This window comes from Neopsephotus bourkii, unplaced genomic scaffold (assembly GCF_033783945.1).
Source record: "Neopsephotus bourkii isolate Nb327-2 ecotype Australia unplaced genomic scaffold, CSIRO-AGI_Nbou_v1 NB_1279, whole genome shotgun sequence".
NCBI lineage: Eukaryota > Metazoa > Chordata > Aves > Psittaciformes > Psittacidae > Neopsephotus > Neopsephotus bourkii.
The window spans coordinates 5124447-5137639 of record NW_026901764.1 but is presented as its reverse complement, the minus strand read 5'-3'; the positions used below and the strand labels follow the sequence as shown (position 1 = coordinate 5137639).

Genomic DNA, 13193 nt, shown 5'->3' with positions numbered 1-13193 from the left:
TTCTTGGGAGTCTTCAGCCAGCACTGATTATTAACATTATCTTCCATTACTCACCTCATTAAGCAGTGCCTTCATCAGTGTTTTAAGAGCCTTTTGTTTTCTCAAAGGTTATTTGAAGAGAAAGCCTGCAGAAAATTCTACACATGGTAGAAGAAACCCTGGTACATGCTGACCATGCCCTTCTAAATATAAACTCTGGTTAGAGAAACACAGAGGCCTCCTCATGCTCTACATTACGTGGACTCTCTGTGACCTCCAAACACCCTGATTTTCCCTGGCTTACCACATAATAGTCATATAATACTAACCTTGATGGACTACATATGAATAAGAAGCTATTTTGAGGTTGTAAGTGCTTCAAATTGTAAGGTTCCCAGTACACTACTCCACAGTTAGCTTGGGATGAAAATAATTAACTCAATGTAAGCTGTGTGCAGTTATCTTTATAAAAGCCCAATCTGTCCGCAGAGAGCATTCTCCCCTCTGAGGAGGAAGCCTTGGAAAAAAGCAAAAGAACCAACTCATTACCTTAGTAATGAGTTTTATTAATGTGGCTGCTAAAGCTACATTGCTGTCACTTGGCAATGATGTGAACCATGATCTTTAGATGCTCTGAGATCTCCCTGGCACTTTCTGGCCAGACAGGGACACCCGAGTGATATGTGAACATCCGGGACAAGCCAAAGCTAGATACCTGCACAGACACAGAGAAAAGAAGATGTCTATTTATTTTATACTCCTTGTATTTATATGTAGGACAGTTCCAACAGATAAACCCACCAGGGGCAAGGCAAACAAAACTAGATAGTGCCATCGACCTGTGCTTTCTCCAGAGGAGCCGGTATGTGCAAGTCACTCAAGTGATTCTCAGCTCTGCAAAAATCCCTGCAAATCTTAAAATATTGCAGAAAGACATCAATAGTAGGGAGAAATTTCCAGACATTTCTCTTCTCTGCAGCATTAGTGTATATTTCCACCAACACCCAGGCAGTCCAGTGGCCACCAGAACCATGTCAGTCTTGAACTAGAAGGAATCTCCATTTGCTCCCCCCACCTTGGGCTGCCCCCATAAAAACACAAACACAGTGGGTGCCTCTCCCAGAAAGCCAGGCAATACCCCGGCACTCTCTGGGGCAGGAGGGCTGGATTCCTCCTGCCTCCCTGAAAGTCTGGAGATTGTAGGAAAGCCAGAACACGTCAAATGAGCCCTGCTCCCTCTCTAAGACCAGCAGTTTCCAGTCAGCAGTGGATACTGTTGTTTAGACACCATCTGTTGCAACAGCTGCTGGTGGCTTTCCAACCAGCTCTTTAGCACAGGTCTAAAATGAGATTGCTCCCAGTCAACCACCTCTCCATATCTAACCTTGATGAGGGAGGCTGAAGATCACAGTCACTTCAGTCATCTTCCTCAGGGCCTGCAGTGGTGCTCACCACTATAAATGGAAATATCCCTTATGGACTGGGAGAAATGGTTACCAGAGCCCTACTGAGAATGCCTGCAGGTGTGGTGTGGTATGATTAGAGCAGGATAGGGGTAAAGGTATCTTCTGCCTAACAGCCCCCTCACCACCAGGTGCATTTACCTTGATGGAGGAAATGGCCCAGCATCATGACTGTTATTTGCCAGGGTGACATCTGTAGTACAGAGCAGCCCCATGAGGAGCCTGACCTCTCCCAGAGGCTGAGAAGTTTTCATTAATCCCAAAGAATTTCCCTCTCTCGCTAAAGCCCACACTGCAGAACCCCCAGCAAGCACAGCCCTGCTCGCTCCTGGTGCAGTAGAGGCTCTCCTTGGGTGTCTGCTTGTTATGTCCCTGCACACCATCTCTAAAACACATGGACATCAGAGTGCATTAGATCCATTATCTAAAAAATAAGTCCCTTAGCTTAATATTTTACTCCTGCCCTTGGCTTTGCAGCACTTTTTCAGTGGTATTTATTTTCCTAGCAGGACTCCTGTGTAATTTTTATAAAGTTTACAAGCAGCATCATCAGTCTGCCCTGCTTTTGACAGTTCCATACAATCAGTATTTTTACTCCAGTGGAAGCTGTATTCAAAGTCACTTTCATCAACGCATTTTTACTTTTTTTGGTGCAAATTAAAAAAAACAAATAAACAAAAAAAAACCCAAAACAGACTTTTTCTGATTACCTCCTTGTTTGGAAGACATTTTTTAGGTTGTCATGATTTAGTATTGAAGATTTTCATGAAAATCTGTGAGCAGAATGTCTTAATTATACTAGACCTTGGTTTATACCACATGACCATATATATATCTGAGTATCACTGTGTAATACATACATTTGAAAACAGAGAGCTATCAGATACATAAGACCAGCTGAAAAGAGAAAGGATATACATCGGAGCAGCAGAGTGCAATCCCTCACTGTGGCTCCGACTTGTGCCTGCAGCAGTCACACACCTTTCTGCACTGCCTTCTGCTTCCTTCTGGCCTGTTCAGGTACAGTAACACCCATACAGTGCTTTTCCCCATATCTTTATATTCTGATTATGCAACTGTGCTGCTTGCATAACTGCACCACCGATATAAATGTGGGATTTGCCTAAGGATCAACACAGAGCAGCTCCTGTCAGCCCATTACCGAGTCCCAGCCGCCTCGCTTGGAGCGTGATGACAAGGTGGGTGCTGTGTCAATGTGACATGCACCCGCTGCAGGCTGCCTTGGAACATTTGGCCTAAAATAACGCTTGTATTCATTGCATGAGGTAATGGCACCACCGAAAAGAGGTCTCAGGCGGCTTCACTGAAGCACAGACGGCAGAAATCCGCCCAGCTGCCAGATGTCCCCTGGCTGGGGCACTTCCCACTTCTACCCTGTCTGAGGGGAACCTCCCGACCCCGCGGGCTCACCCTGTTTTTCCTCGAGGCTTCTACCCGGCTTTCGCCACCTGCACTGCCGCCGCCGGAGCTCGGCGCTGGGTAGCACCCTGGGACAGCTGATGTTGATGGCCCCTTTGTGCTTCTTAAAGGACAGCAGTCCCGCGGGAAGAGCCCCTTACCCCAGGCCCGCTCGCAGGTCCCTATCCCCAGCCCAGAGAGCTGCCGGCGGAGAGCTGCCCAAAGGGCCAGCGCCGCGGGGCGCCCGCGAGGTTCTCCCAGGCCCAGCCCCCCTGCTACGGCTGCATCAATCATTAAACAGCGGCTCGGGTGGCCAGCGCCTCCCTCACTGGGAAACCCTACCCGGGGCGGCGGGGGCGTCTCTGCTGGCTCCCCAGGAGCACGGGATGCGCCGCCGGTTTCCAGTTACCGCGATGCCGGGCGGTGAGGCGGGAGGAGCCGCGGCGGTGCCGCTACTGCCAGTGCTGCAATGAGTGATGCTGCTGGGGGCGGCGGCGGAGGAGAAGCAGCAGCGCAGAGCCATCACGGCTCCTCCGCCGGCTGCTGCGGGAGCAGCGGCTCTACCTCGCCCGGGCGGCGGCGGCGGGGCGCGGCGGCGGGCGGAGGGCCGGGGGTGGCCGGGGCCGGCGGGGACAGCAGCATGCCGGCGGGTGAGGGGGACAAGGACGAGGCGGCCCCGCCAGCTCGCCCCGCTGCCCTGCTGCGGTGGGACGAGGTGCCCGAGGACTTCGTGGAGTGCTTCATCCTCTCGGGCTACCGGCGGCTGCACTGCTCGGCACAGGAGTGCTTGGCCTCGGTGCTGCAGCCCACCAATGAGACCCTCAACTTCTGGACCCACTTCATTCCACTGCTGCTCTTCCTCAGCCGCTTCGGGAAGCTGCTGCTGCTTCGAGGTGCTGGGGATGTGCCCTTCCACCACCCGGCCCTACTGCCCCTCTGGTGCTATGCCTCAGGGGTGCTGCTCACCTTCGCCATGAGCTGCACGGCCCACCTCTTCAGCTGCCTCTCCCCACGCCTCCGTGCCACCTTCTTCTACTTGGACTACGCCTCCATCAGCTACTATGGCTTTGCCAGCACTGTGGCCTACTCCTACTACCTGCTGCCAGGGCTGAGCCTGCTGGACGCCAGCGCCATGAGCCACTACGTGCAGCAGCGGCTGGGCTGGCAGCTGGACTGCAGCCTGCCCATCGCAGTCTACCGTGTGCTGGTGCTGCCTGTGGCCCTGGCGTTAGCTGTGGGCTGCACAGCCGCGTGCTGCCGCAGCCGTGCTGCCTGCTGCGCCTACCCTTTTGCCGTGCGCACTTTTGTCTTCGCCATGCCACTGAGCATGGCCTGCCCCATCATGCTAGAGAGCCTCTTCTTTGATCTCCGCACCCGCAACCCTACTCTCTTCATCTACTTCTACCGGCGCTACTTTTGGCTGCTGGTGGCCGCCTTCTTCAATGTCAGCAAAATCCCCGAGCGGATCCAGCCAGGGCTCTTCGACATCGTGGGCCACAGCCACCAGCTTTTCCATATCTTCACCTTCCTCAGCATCTACGACCAGGTGCACTATGTGGAGGATGGGCTGGCTGAGTTCCTCAAGGCACCCCTGGCTGCTCCCACCTACCTGGGCACTGTGGGGTATATGCTGCTCCTGACAATCTGCCTGGCTGTGGTCGTAAGAAGGTTCCTCAAAGTCGCAGACCTCTGCAAGCAGGACTAGCTGGGTTGGTGACCCTTGGGACAGTGACCACCACACCGGTGACCCTTAGGCTGGAGACCCTCTGGCCAGTGACCTTCAGACTGGCGATTCTCAGACTGGCCCCACCATATCCTAGAGATGTTGTGAAACCTGGGGGAAATGCACCTGTGGAGGAGCCAGGTCCCTTTCTCCGAGGGTTGCTAGAGAAAATGACCTGCTCGTGCTCTTTAAACTACTAGATTACCAGGGGAAGAAAGCAAACGCTTACTGGTATGTTGCTGCTTAGAGTATAATCTGAAATAATTTAGCTCTGCTACTAGGAAGAATGCATGAACTGTGAATGCCACTTACTAATTTCATAACAATTAGGTTTAAACTAGCTCTGTATATACATATATATATTTATATATCTAGCTATATATTATTAGCTACATATATATGTGTGTATATATATATACAAACACCTGAAGGCACTTGTGCAATGATTACTCATAGACTTTTAATCATCTCCTATGTGAAATTTCCTAGCAGATTATGCACTGACATTTATCTTCTTCTGTGATACTGTAACAGGCCTTTGCAGCCACATACTGGATTTTAAATGCAAACAAATCAATAGCTATCTATAGTTTCTAAGGTCTTGCAGCCTTTTCAGCCAGGGAACAATAGATTTAACAGAGAGAGAAAAACCAGCTGTGAATTATTACAGAATTACCAGTTAATGGAGAGACTTTAATTAGAAGAGCAGTGAGGGGTTAGTATAGCCACTCGGATGCTAAAATAAAATAGAGGGATATGTAAAGTAACTGAACCAGAAAGGGGTCAAGATAGTCTGGAGCAGGGACAGCGAAAGAAGCGCAGTGCATAATGGCATGGCTCTTCCCCCACCGTGTCAGGAACATCTGTTATGTTAAGGGGCTTGCTAAGGGGCCCCTCGATCTTTCGTGTTAAATCACCCCCAAATCAGCCCTTCAGAGTCAAAGTCAGATGCTAGACTTTCTTTAACCCCCTGCCAAGCTCAGTGGGAGTTCTCTGGATGTAAAGAGAGTAACTGATGCATGAGATCTCATTCTGCATCTTTTAAAGAATTACATGGAACTCATTTATGCTGTTCTTTAAATAGAGCACTCTGTCAGATTTACCATCCTAAAATCAGTTGCAGAATAAGATATTGCTGAATCTGAGTTCAGAGGCTAAAATCTGTTTCCACAAAGACTGGATACCGGCACTTTCTCATCATTCCCCAGCTCTTCCTATTTGGATCAGTTGTGGCTGCAACTGGCTGTTTTGAAGTCCTTGTTCACAGGCTTTGGGAGAGTTCAAGGAAAATCCTTACATATTTTTCCAAAGCAGTATCCTTTCACAGCAACCCCGGTATTAGCCTTGTCACATGACAAACAGCTAACTATAGGTTGAACTAACTCTCTGTATAGAGAGACGTGCAGATTTTGAACATATGCATTTTGATTTTGTCTAACTACAAGTATGCAATAATATTACATAGGGGGGTTACAATTTGAAGTTTAGGTGAGAAACTGCTTGTATACCCCATTTTTAAAATGAAGGGTGGTACTTCCTTAGGAATCACTGGTGTCACTGCACAATAGGGTAGTGACTCTTTAACTCACCCTCCTCACCCGTGTTGTGGAAATACATTCCTGCTTGTGATTTTCCTATTTTCATGGACATAGCATCTGAACCCCAAGAAAATGTTTTGAGTCCAGTCCCGTAAGCCTCTGTAAGACAAAGTCCCCTTTGTTTATAATGGGAATACAGGAAGGACTATAGCTAGGGATTATCAGGTCAAATCCTTAATATGGGTCAGAGTCATCACAAGAACCAATAATTGATATGCGCTGTACCAGTGTCAGCCGTGTGAAAATTTCCTCATGAAAGTGCATAAGCTAAAAGAAAATCAAACGCCCTTCATTTTATCTTGTATCTCAACTGATTTTAATTACAATGGTTTGGGGTTTTTTTGATTCTCAGTGAATGATAAGAATGGCCTAACAAAAATATGTATGCTTTGCCAGCCACAATTCTGGTAGTATGTAATTTGTGGTGGGGTCACATGTGGTGTCTTAAGAGATTGGCTTGAATTTTCTGAAACAGCAGTTCCCAAACTGTGGCCTTTTGAGTTATCACTGATGGGCCATAAAAACCAGCATGGCCCCATGTGGCTGACTGACTTCTGTTTTCATTTGCCAACCTGCATTAAACGAAAATGAAAACTACATGAAGTATTTTTAATTTTACATATTTTCATTAACTTTTGTCATAAATGCGGCATTGCTTTATTCAGCTGCCAATAAGGTAGAAAATTATCTGCACCACTGGGAGAGGAGGCTGGTTTACAGCACTGTTATGATTTGAAATGTACTTTATAAAGAGAAAAAAACCCTGGAAACTTACAATAGAAAGCAAATGAATCAAGACCTGCAGTGATATCAGCCTATGAATTTCCACAACTGCAAAAAGAGGCCGAAATCTTTGAGATGTGCTGTATTCAGGTTAAAATAATAGAGGCATAGTAGTTAGAGGCCAATGACTCATCCAAGTTTCAAAACTAATTATGCAGAAAGGGTTTGCCTGGGAGATGCCACTAGCGTGTCCAACCGGCAATTAAAAACTAAGAAGGAAATCAGGAAGGCCAGGCACAGCAAATCTCAGCATTAGAAGACAGCTCAGAAACAAGCAACAGTAAAAGCCAAATGTAAAAAGAAAAAAGGCTTTTAAAGCATGCTGTATAATGACTTATATGTGTGCTTGTCAGTCACAACGTAGAGGACATCTCAAGAAGCAATGTCAAAAAAAGCTGTTACTAACTTGCAAAAATACATTTGATATTTGCAGTTAGGCCACACAGGGTCGTCTATATATATCTCAACGACAGATAACAGTATAAAGGTTGGATTGAAACCAACTGCAATTTTACTGGAATATTACTGCTGTTGTAAGAGTTCCCATGCTGCAAATTTGGTACCTGGCTCTGATAGTAAGAATATTGCCTCATTTAAAAGTTTTTATTGGCAAAACATTGAGGCACACATATAGGCCTGAGCACTTACTAGAATTATTTGTAAATGCTGGTTGCAAGAACTGGTCTCCAAGCCACTGTAAGCAGATTATATGAATCAGGAGTGAATGGGTACAGGGAGATACTATTAGATTTTAAGAATTCTAATTAATTATGTTTATTCATTTGTCTGTTTGTTTAAAATGTGGTTACAAATTAAAAAGTTACAGTAAGTGTGGAGAGTACCTAGGGAAATGCCACCTGAGTGTCTGTGTTTATTCAGTGAAGGACATGCATGTAGATAAATGCTCCATTTGCCATGCCCCATAGCTAGTCTCCATAAATATGGACAGAACAAAACTGAATTAAAGAGGTTAAAAGTGGAACAACATAGCTATAATTGTAGCACTTGCATTTGCTCATGTAGAAGTGAATGTCATAATTTGTGTGGCTTGTGAAGGAGTGAGATCTCTTTATGATGTGAAAGCACACATAAGCATCCATAAGCCCACATCCATAAGCATATCCAGGGCTTAGACAGGAGGTCTAACCTGCAGACTAGATGCATAAGGACATCCTAGAAAACAAATGTTTTCTAGGATGCATAAGTACCTGTCATAATGTTTTTATTATCTGGTTACCTGCCATAACGTCTACACTGTGGACCCCACAGCTCATCTTTAAAACCAAAAAGGCTTTTCAGGCCTTTTGTGGAAGAATCTGTGCGGGCATGGGGGAATTAGTTGAGGACTGGAGCACAATGGGGTGGCCTGAAAATGCCTACGTGTCTTTCTGTCTTGGGCCAACACTGACCTTCAGACTGACATACCTGTGTCCACGTGAACTGACTGTTGATGGGGGCAGTTTCTAGAGTGTCGGTGACACAGACACCTCCCCTTGCAATCAGCATGTGCCTACACCTGCAGTCTACACATTGGCATATGTTCAATAAGCCTAGCTCTGGGTACTTCCCAGTAAGGTGCAAGCTTCAAGCTCACCTTTGTGCAAGGTTGATATACCTGGTCTGTAGTAATTATCCCGTATTCTGTGATGATATGCTATTTCCTCTTTTGCAGTGTATTCGTTTGAATGTCACTATCCAGGATATCTGTGTAGCTCTGAGCTGCTTTGTTAGCAAGACTGGAGTCTGCAGTCTGGAAACAAAGGGAAAGGTTTCATCTGCATGCTGCACTTGTAGAAATTTAGCAGTTAGAAGTAGAAACACATCGGGGTTTGCTAAAATGATAGCTTTGCTTAATTGTCCAGGTGTTGTGCTTATTATTTATTTGCTGAATCCAGCTACTACATCAGGTTTTTCTCAACAATGCACCTGCAGAAAATGACAGTATGAAAGTTTTACTTCATGTTTAAGTAATCTCTCTGAGGCAGCACATTCATGAAGTATTATTGCACTAAACTCAGTTGATTACCATCCACATGCCTTACAGAAGCAAATCATACATGTAGTAATTGCCCAGATTATACTGTTTCTCATTGCCTATGAGAGTAAAAATGACAAGTGGCCGGTAACAAGCTGAGGAGTCAGGCACTACTGGGTTCTTGTTCCTGCTTTGCCACTATTTGTTCTGTAATCTAGGGCAAGTTGTTTAAACTGTATTCATTTTGAATGAATTTAATTCATGTAAAACACTGGAATTGTACCAGGGTTTAATTTGACCCTCTGTGTCTCAGTTTCCACATCTGTAAGATGGGGAGAATATACCTTACCTACCTCGCAGGGTTGCTCTGAAGACTAGCTAATGTTTGTAAAGCACTTAAAAATGCAAAGACCCTCCTAGGTGCTAAGCAGAAACGTTACTGAACTCCGGCAGAGAGAATGTTGGTTTTTTCCATAGCTTCTTCTCTGACAGGGACAAGAATATGAACGTTTCTAGATCACAAACTCTTGGAACAAACCTCTTAGGAGGTTCACATCCTACGTTCTCTGGAGCTGATGGCAAAACTTCCACTGGCTTCAGGCGGGTGGCAATCAAGACCTAAGAAGTAGTAAACAGGCTGACTAAATGCTTAAGGGACAGGAGTAGAGAGAAAACATACATAAGTTAAGTACTCTTCAGAAATTCTCACTGGTGACATGTACCAAGAAGCACTGTAATGCTGACACAAGGCCTTGTTCATTTAGCCATGAATTGTATTCCAGTTACCATGAAACTATGGAGCAGTATTTCCTATCAGGGTCTGTAAGACTATGATTATGTCTCAATTTCCATTGGGAATTTCGATCTACTTCAAGCTACTTCTTATCAGAGTAAAAAGACCTTAAATAACTGAAGCTTTTAAATAAACATGTGTAATCATTTGGGAACATAAAATTATATTGATCAGACAAACAACCTTTTCCTTTCCCCTCCCCTTTCCCAAAACCAATAACATGGAGCCAATCCCATTCTTGAGCAAAAACCGACCTTGGACCTCCTTATCACTTATGCATACTCTTCCTTTGCTGTAGAGCCCTGACTAATCATCCTGCTAACCCACTCTGCCCTCTGGAATAACTGATACAAACAGCACCACTGAGCAGAGGACAAGGTTTTTAAGAGCTTTTCTAACTGGCAGCAGTAGTAGAGACAAAGAAAACAAACAAAAAAAAAACCCATCCCAAAACCACCAAAAAAGCAACAAACCTACAACAAAGGCATCAAAGGGTTTGAGTGGTTCATTAAATCAAAGCCTCTACCATTAGAAGTTCACCCTATCCAAGTATATTCCTAGCTTCTGTTAGACACCTGTAAGTCAGGGCTATGCAACCATCACCCAAGTTACAGCTGAGACTTTAACCTTTTCTCCTCAGATGAGGTGCAAGATGCTGAGGAGGTGTCACATGTGCTGAAAGACAGACCTCCATTCAAGATATTTAGTGTCCTGGAGCTGGGTGTGGAATAAGGTTATTTTCACAACTTGCTTAGACAGATGCTGCTTCATTCCACTGAATTTAGTAATAAATTAATGACCAAGACAAAGGAAGCAGGCTTTTGCTCAAAGTGCTCTGTAAGGAAACACCACCAGCAGAATTCTGCTTTCAGGGCAATCGCTTCCTGGGCCATACTTAGAGCGTGGAGGATTCTGAAGTAGGGCTTCGCTGTTTCATGTGAACACCTTAGGATCTGTGATTGTAGCTGGGGGGGTTTAATAGTATGGAGAAACATTTCATAGCAAGTCAATTCCGTCTGCTAGAAATTCCAGCACGCTTTAGTAAGAGGTATCACATTTAAGGGTCTGTGCATGCATGAACAAAAAGTGTGAATTTTGTTTGGTTCTGTTGGGAGGGTTTGAAAATTTACTCTTTGTACACTTCTGGATGCTGACTACTGTATATGTAATGACTATGCATTTTTAGCAAAAAAAGGTGTGAGCTATAAATAAAGTTGATTCTGAATACATTTTTGCAGAAATGCATTTATAAAGTTTTCCATTTCTTTTTTTTTTCCCACACAAATCGCTGTGACACCTGTAAGATCAGAAATGTTTTGAATTAGTTATTTTCAAACACAGGTGTTGTTAGCATAAGTACACGAACTTCCAGTTCTTGTATAAAGGTGGTGGTATTTCTGAAAACACTATACCACAGCAAGAGTATTGCTACCATTTTATTGCCTTTTATATTTTAGAGCAATAGCACTGTTGCCGTTTTAGTTCTCCAATATCTATGCTAAGTAATTAATGATAGGCATCCCTGTTATATTAAAATTCATATTCTGCATAAGGAGATCAGTGTTTTGCCTGCAGTGCTCACTGAAAAATCATAACATTGGTAGCAAAAGCTACGTCAAGAATCACAGCAAAATATTGACTGAAAAATTAAGAGATCTATTTGGCATCAAATAGTCTCCCATTCAGCAGACTAGGAATGCTCCATGTGGCAGAATATTGTTTTCAGTCCAAGTCAGTCACCAAGAAGAACTCAATGAACTGCAATTACATAAAGGATCTGCTTTAAGTCTTCTTTGTCAAAATTCAGCAGGACACAATGTATCCCAACGTAATTGCAGGCATCCCCTAACACTGTTAAAAGGCTGAACATAATGGAAAATTGTAGGATTTTCTAGTTCAGGTTTGTAGAATTCCTTCAAAAGTTCTAAAATACCTAAGAGTTCTTATTTGCAGAGTTTTTATATGGTACTGATTTCAAGTATTTGATAAGACCGACAGAAACATCCATTGACACCTCACAGAAAGGTGCTTCAGAAGACTACATCCTACAAATAAACAAATGCTTCAAAAGCATCTCACCGTTAACATTTAAGGCCTGTCATAAAGTCATCAGTAACCACCCTGGATCTGACTGCTGGACTTGAACATGCTGGAGGAAAACCTCACAAAACTGATGGAGCCGCTGAAGATGGCAAAATATTGAGCAGAATGGAAAGCAACACAAGTCACTGCTAGGCCAGGGAATTTACTGAGGTCGGTACCTCAGCCTTCAGTTGAGATGGCTCCATAATTGTTCTGGAAATCTAAAGGCAATCTACATTTTGTTACCATGACATCACTTCTCTGACAAATGGCCCTAGCAGTCAGGACAGTGTATTTGTAGAGGAACAAAGGGACGTCTGATACACAGCTTTAACCTTCAGATTTTATTCTCTCATCATAGGATAATGTATGGTTAGTAGAATCTGTGAGTGGAGATGAAATTCATTAAAAATTAAAAAGCTGATAAAAATGAAAAGCAAATGCTAAGGCTAAATCTTGGTTTCAGTAATGAGAGCCTTCTGGGGCAGACACTACAGATGCACTTTTCTGCATCAGAAAGCCTTCTATTATAAGCAGATTTCTTATCAAGAGTGGCAGTACACTTCTGTTTGTTAGTGGGGAACTGAAAATATTTCTCTTGCCGGAGAGCACAGCCTTTGGGTATATGCTATGTGCTTTAAGGGCAAATGACAACAACAGTATCACACAATCTTTTTGGAGAGAAAACAATTTTTATAGAACTTTCTAATTTGAGTCTCTCCTTCTCCCAAGATCTAATCCTTTTGTCTTTCTCCTGACGGATGAAATATCAAAATACAGTTTTTTGTCTTAAGCATACTTTTCATCTCTTATGCTCTGTTTGCTAGGAAACATCTGCTCTCTGTCACTCTCTGTTGTCCTGAGGAACTGGGCAATGCCACTCATATGAGAAGAAAAACCTTGATTTTTCCCTCTTTATATGCTGGTTTCTCTGTGTGGGGCTATGGAATTCAATCACTGGCACACTGTAATGTCCCAGAATCTTAGCTTTTCTTTTTAGCAGCACTTGGAAGGACAACTATGAAACATCAGTAGGGTGGGTAACAAGCAGCAATATCTAAGCACTCAGAAGTAATATAAATAATGAGCAAAAGGGAAAAAGGTCCCTGGAATAGCTTCTGTGGTACATTTGTACACACAGGCCTTCTCTCTCTTATTATCCCAAATTTTGCAAAGCTCATAATCACATGCTTAACTTTAATGTGAATATACATTTATCTTTGTTCATTCACAAGGGTGAACTTTCCGTTGTATTTAAGTATGCTATAGAAGCAGAGCCCTAATGAGCAGACAGTGCCAGGGAAACACTGCCAGCAAGTCTGGCACAGCAAATTCTGCCATTCAGCCCAAAGGCAGTGCCTTACCCTCTGACACCCAA

The 13193-nt window shown here is 44.2% G+C and overlaps 1 protein-coding gene across 2 annotated transcripts in view; it reads left to right on the top strand.

Annotated features, from left to right (window-relative positions):
- The first annotated feature begins 3122 nt into the window (after positions 1–3122).
- The window catches only part of PAQR9 (progestin and adipoQ receptor family member 9), a 38291-nt gene continuing 28220 nt past the window's right edge, over positions 3123–13193 (top strand). The window contains exon 1 of one of the 2 annotated variants that reach the window (XR_009727219.1): positions 3123–4815. Coding sequence is in view for 1 of the 2 variants with exons in the window: in XM_061365274.1 (XP_061221258.1) it covers positions 3331–4566 (1236 nt within the window). In the remaining variant the exon portion in view is untranslated. Of the gene's footprint in view, positions 10961–13193 lie in introns of those variants that run through there. The other variant, XM_061365274.1, reaches the window with a different exon arrangement.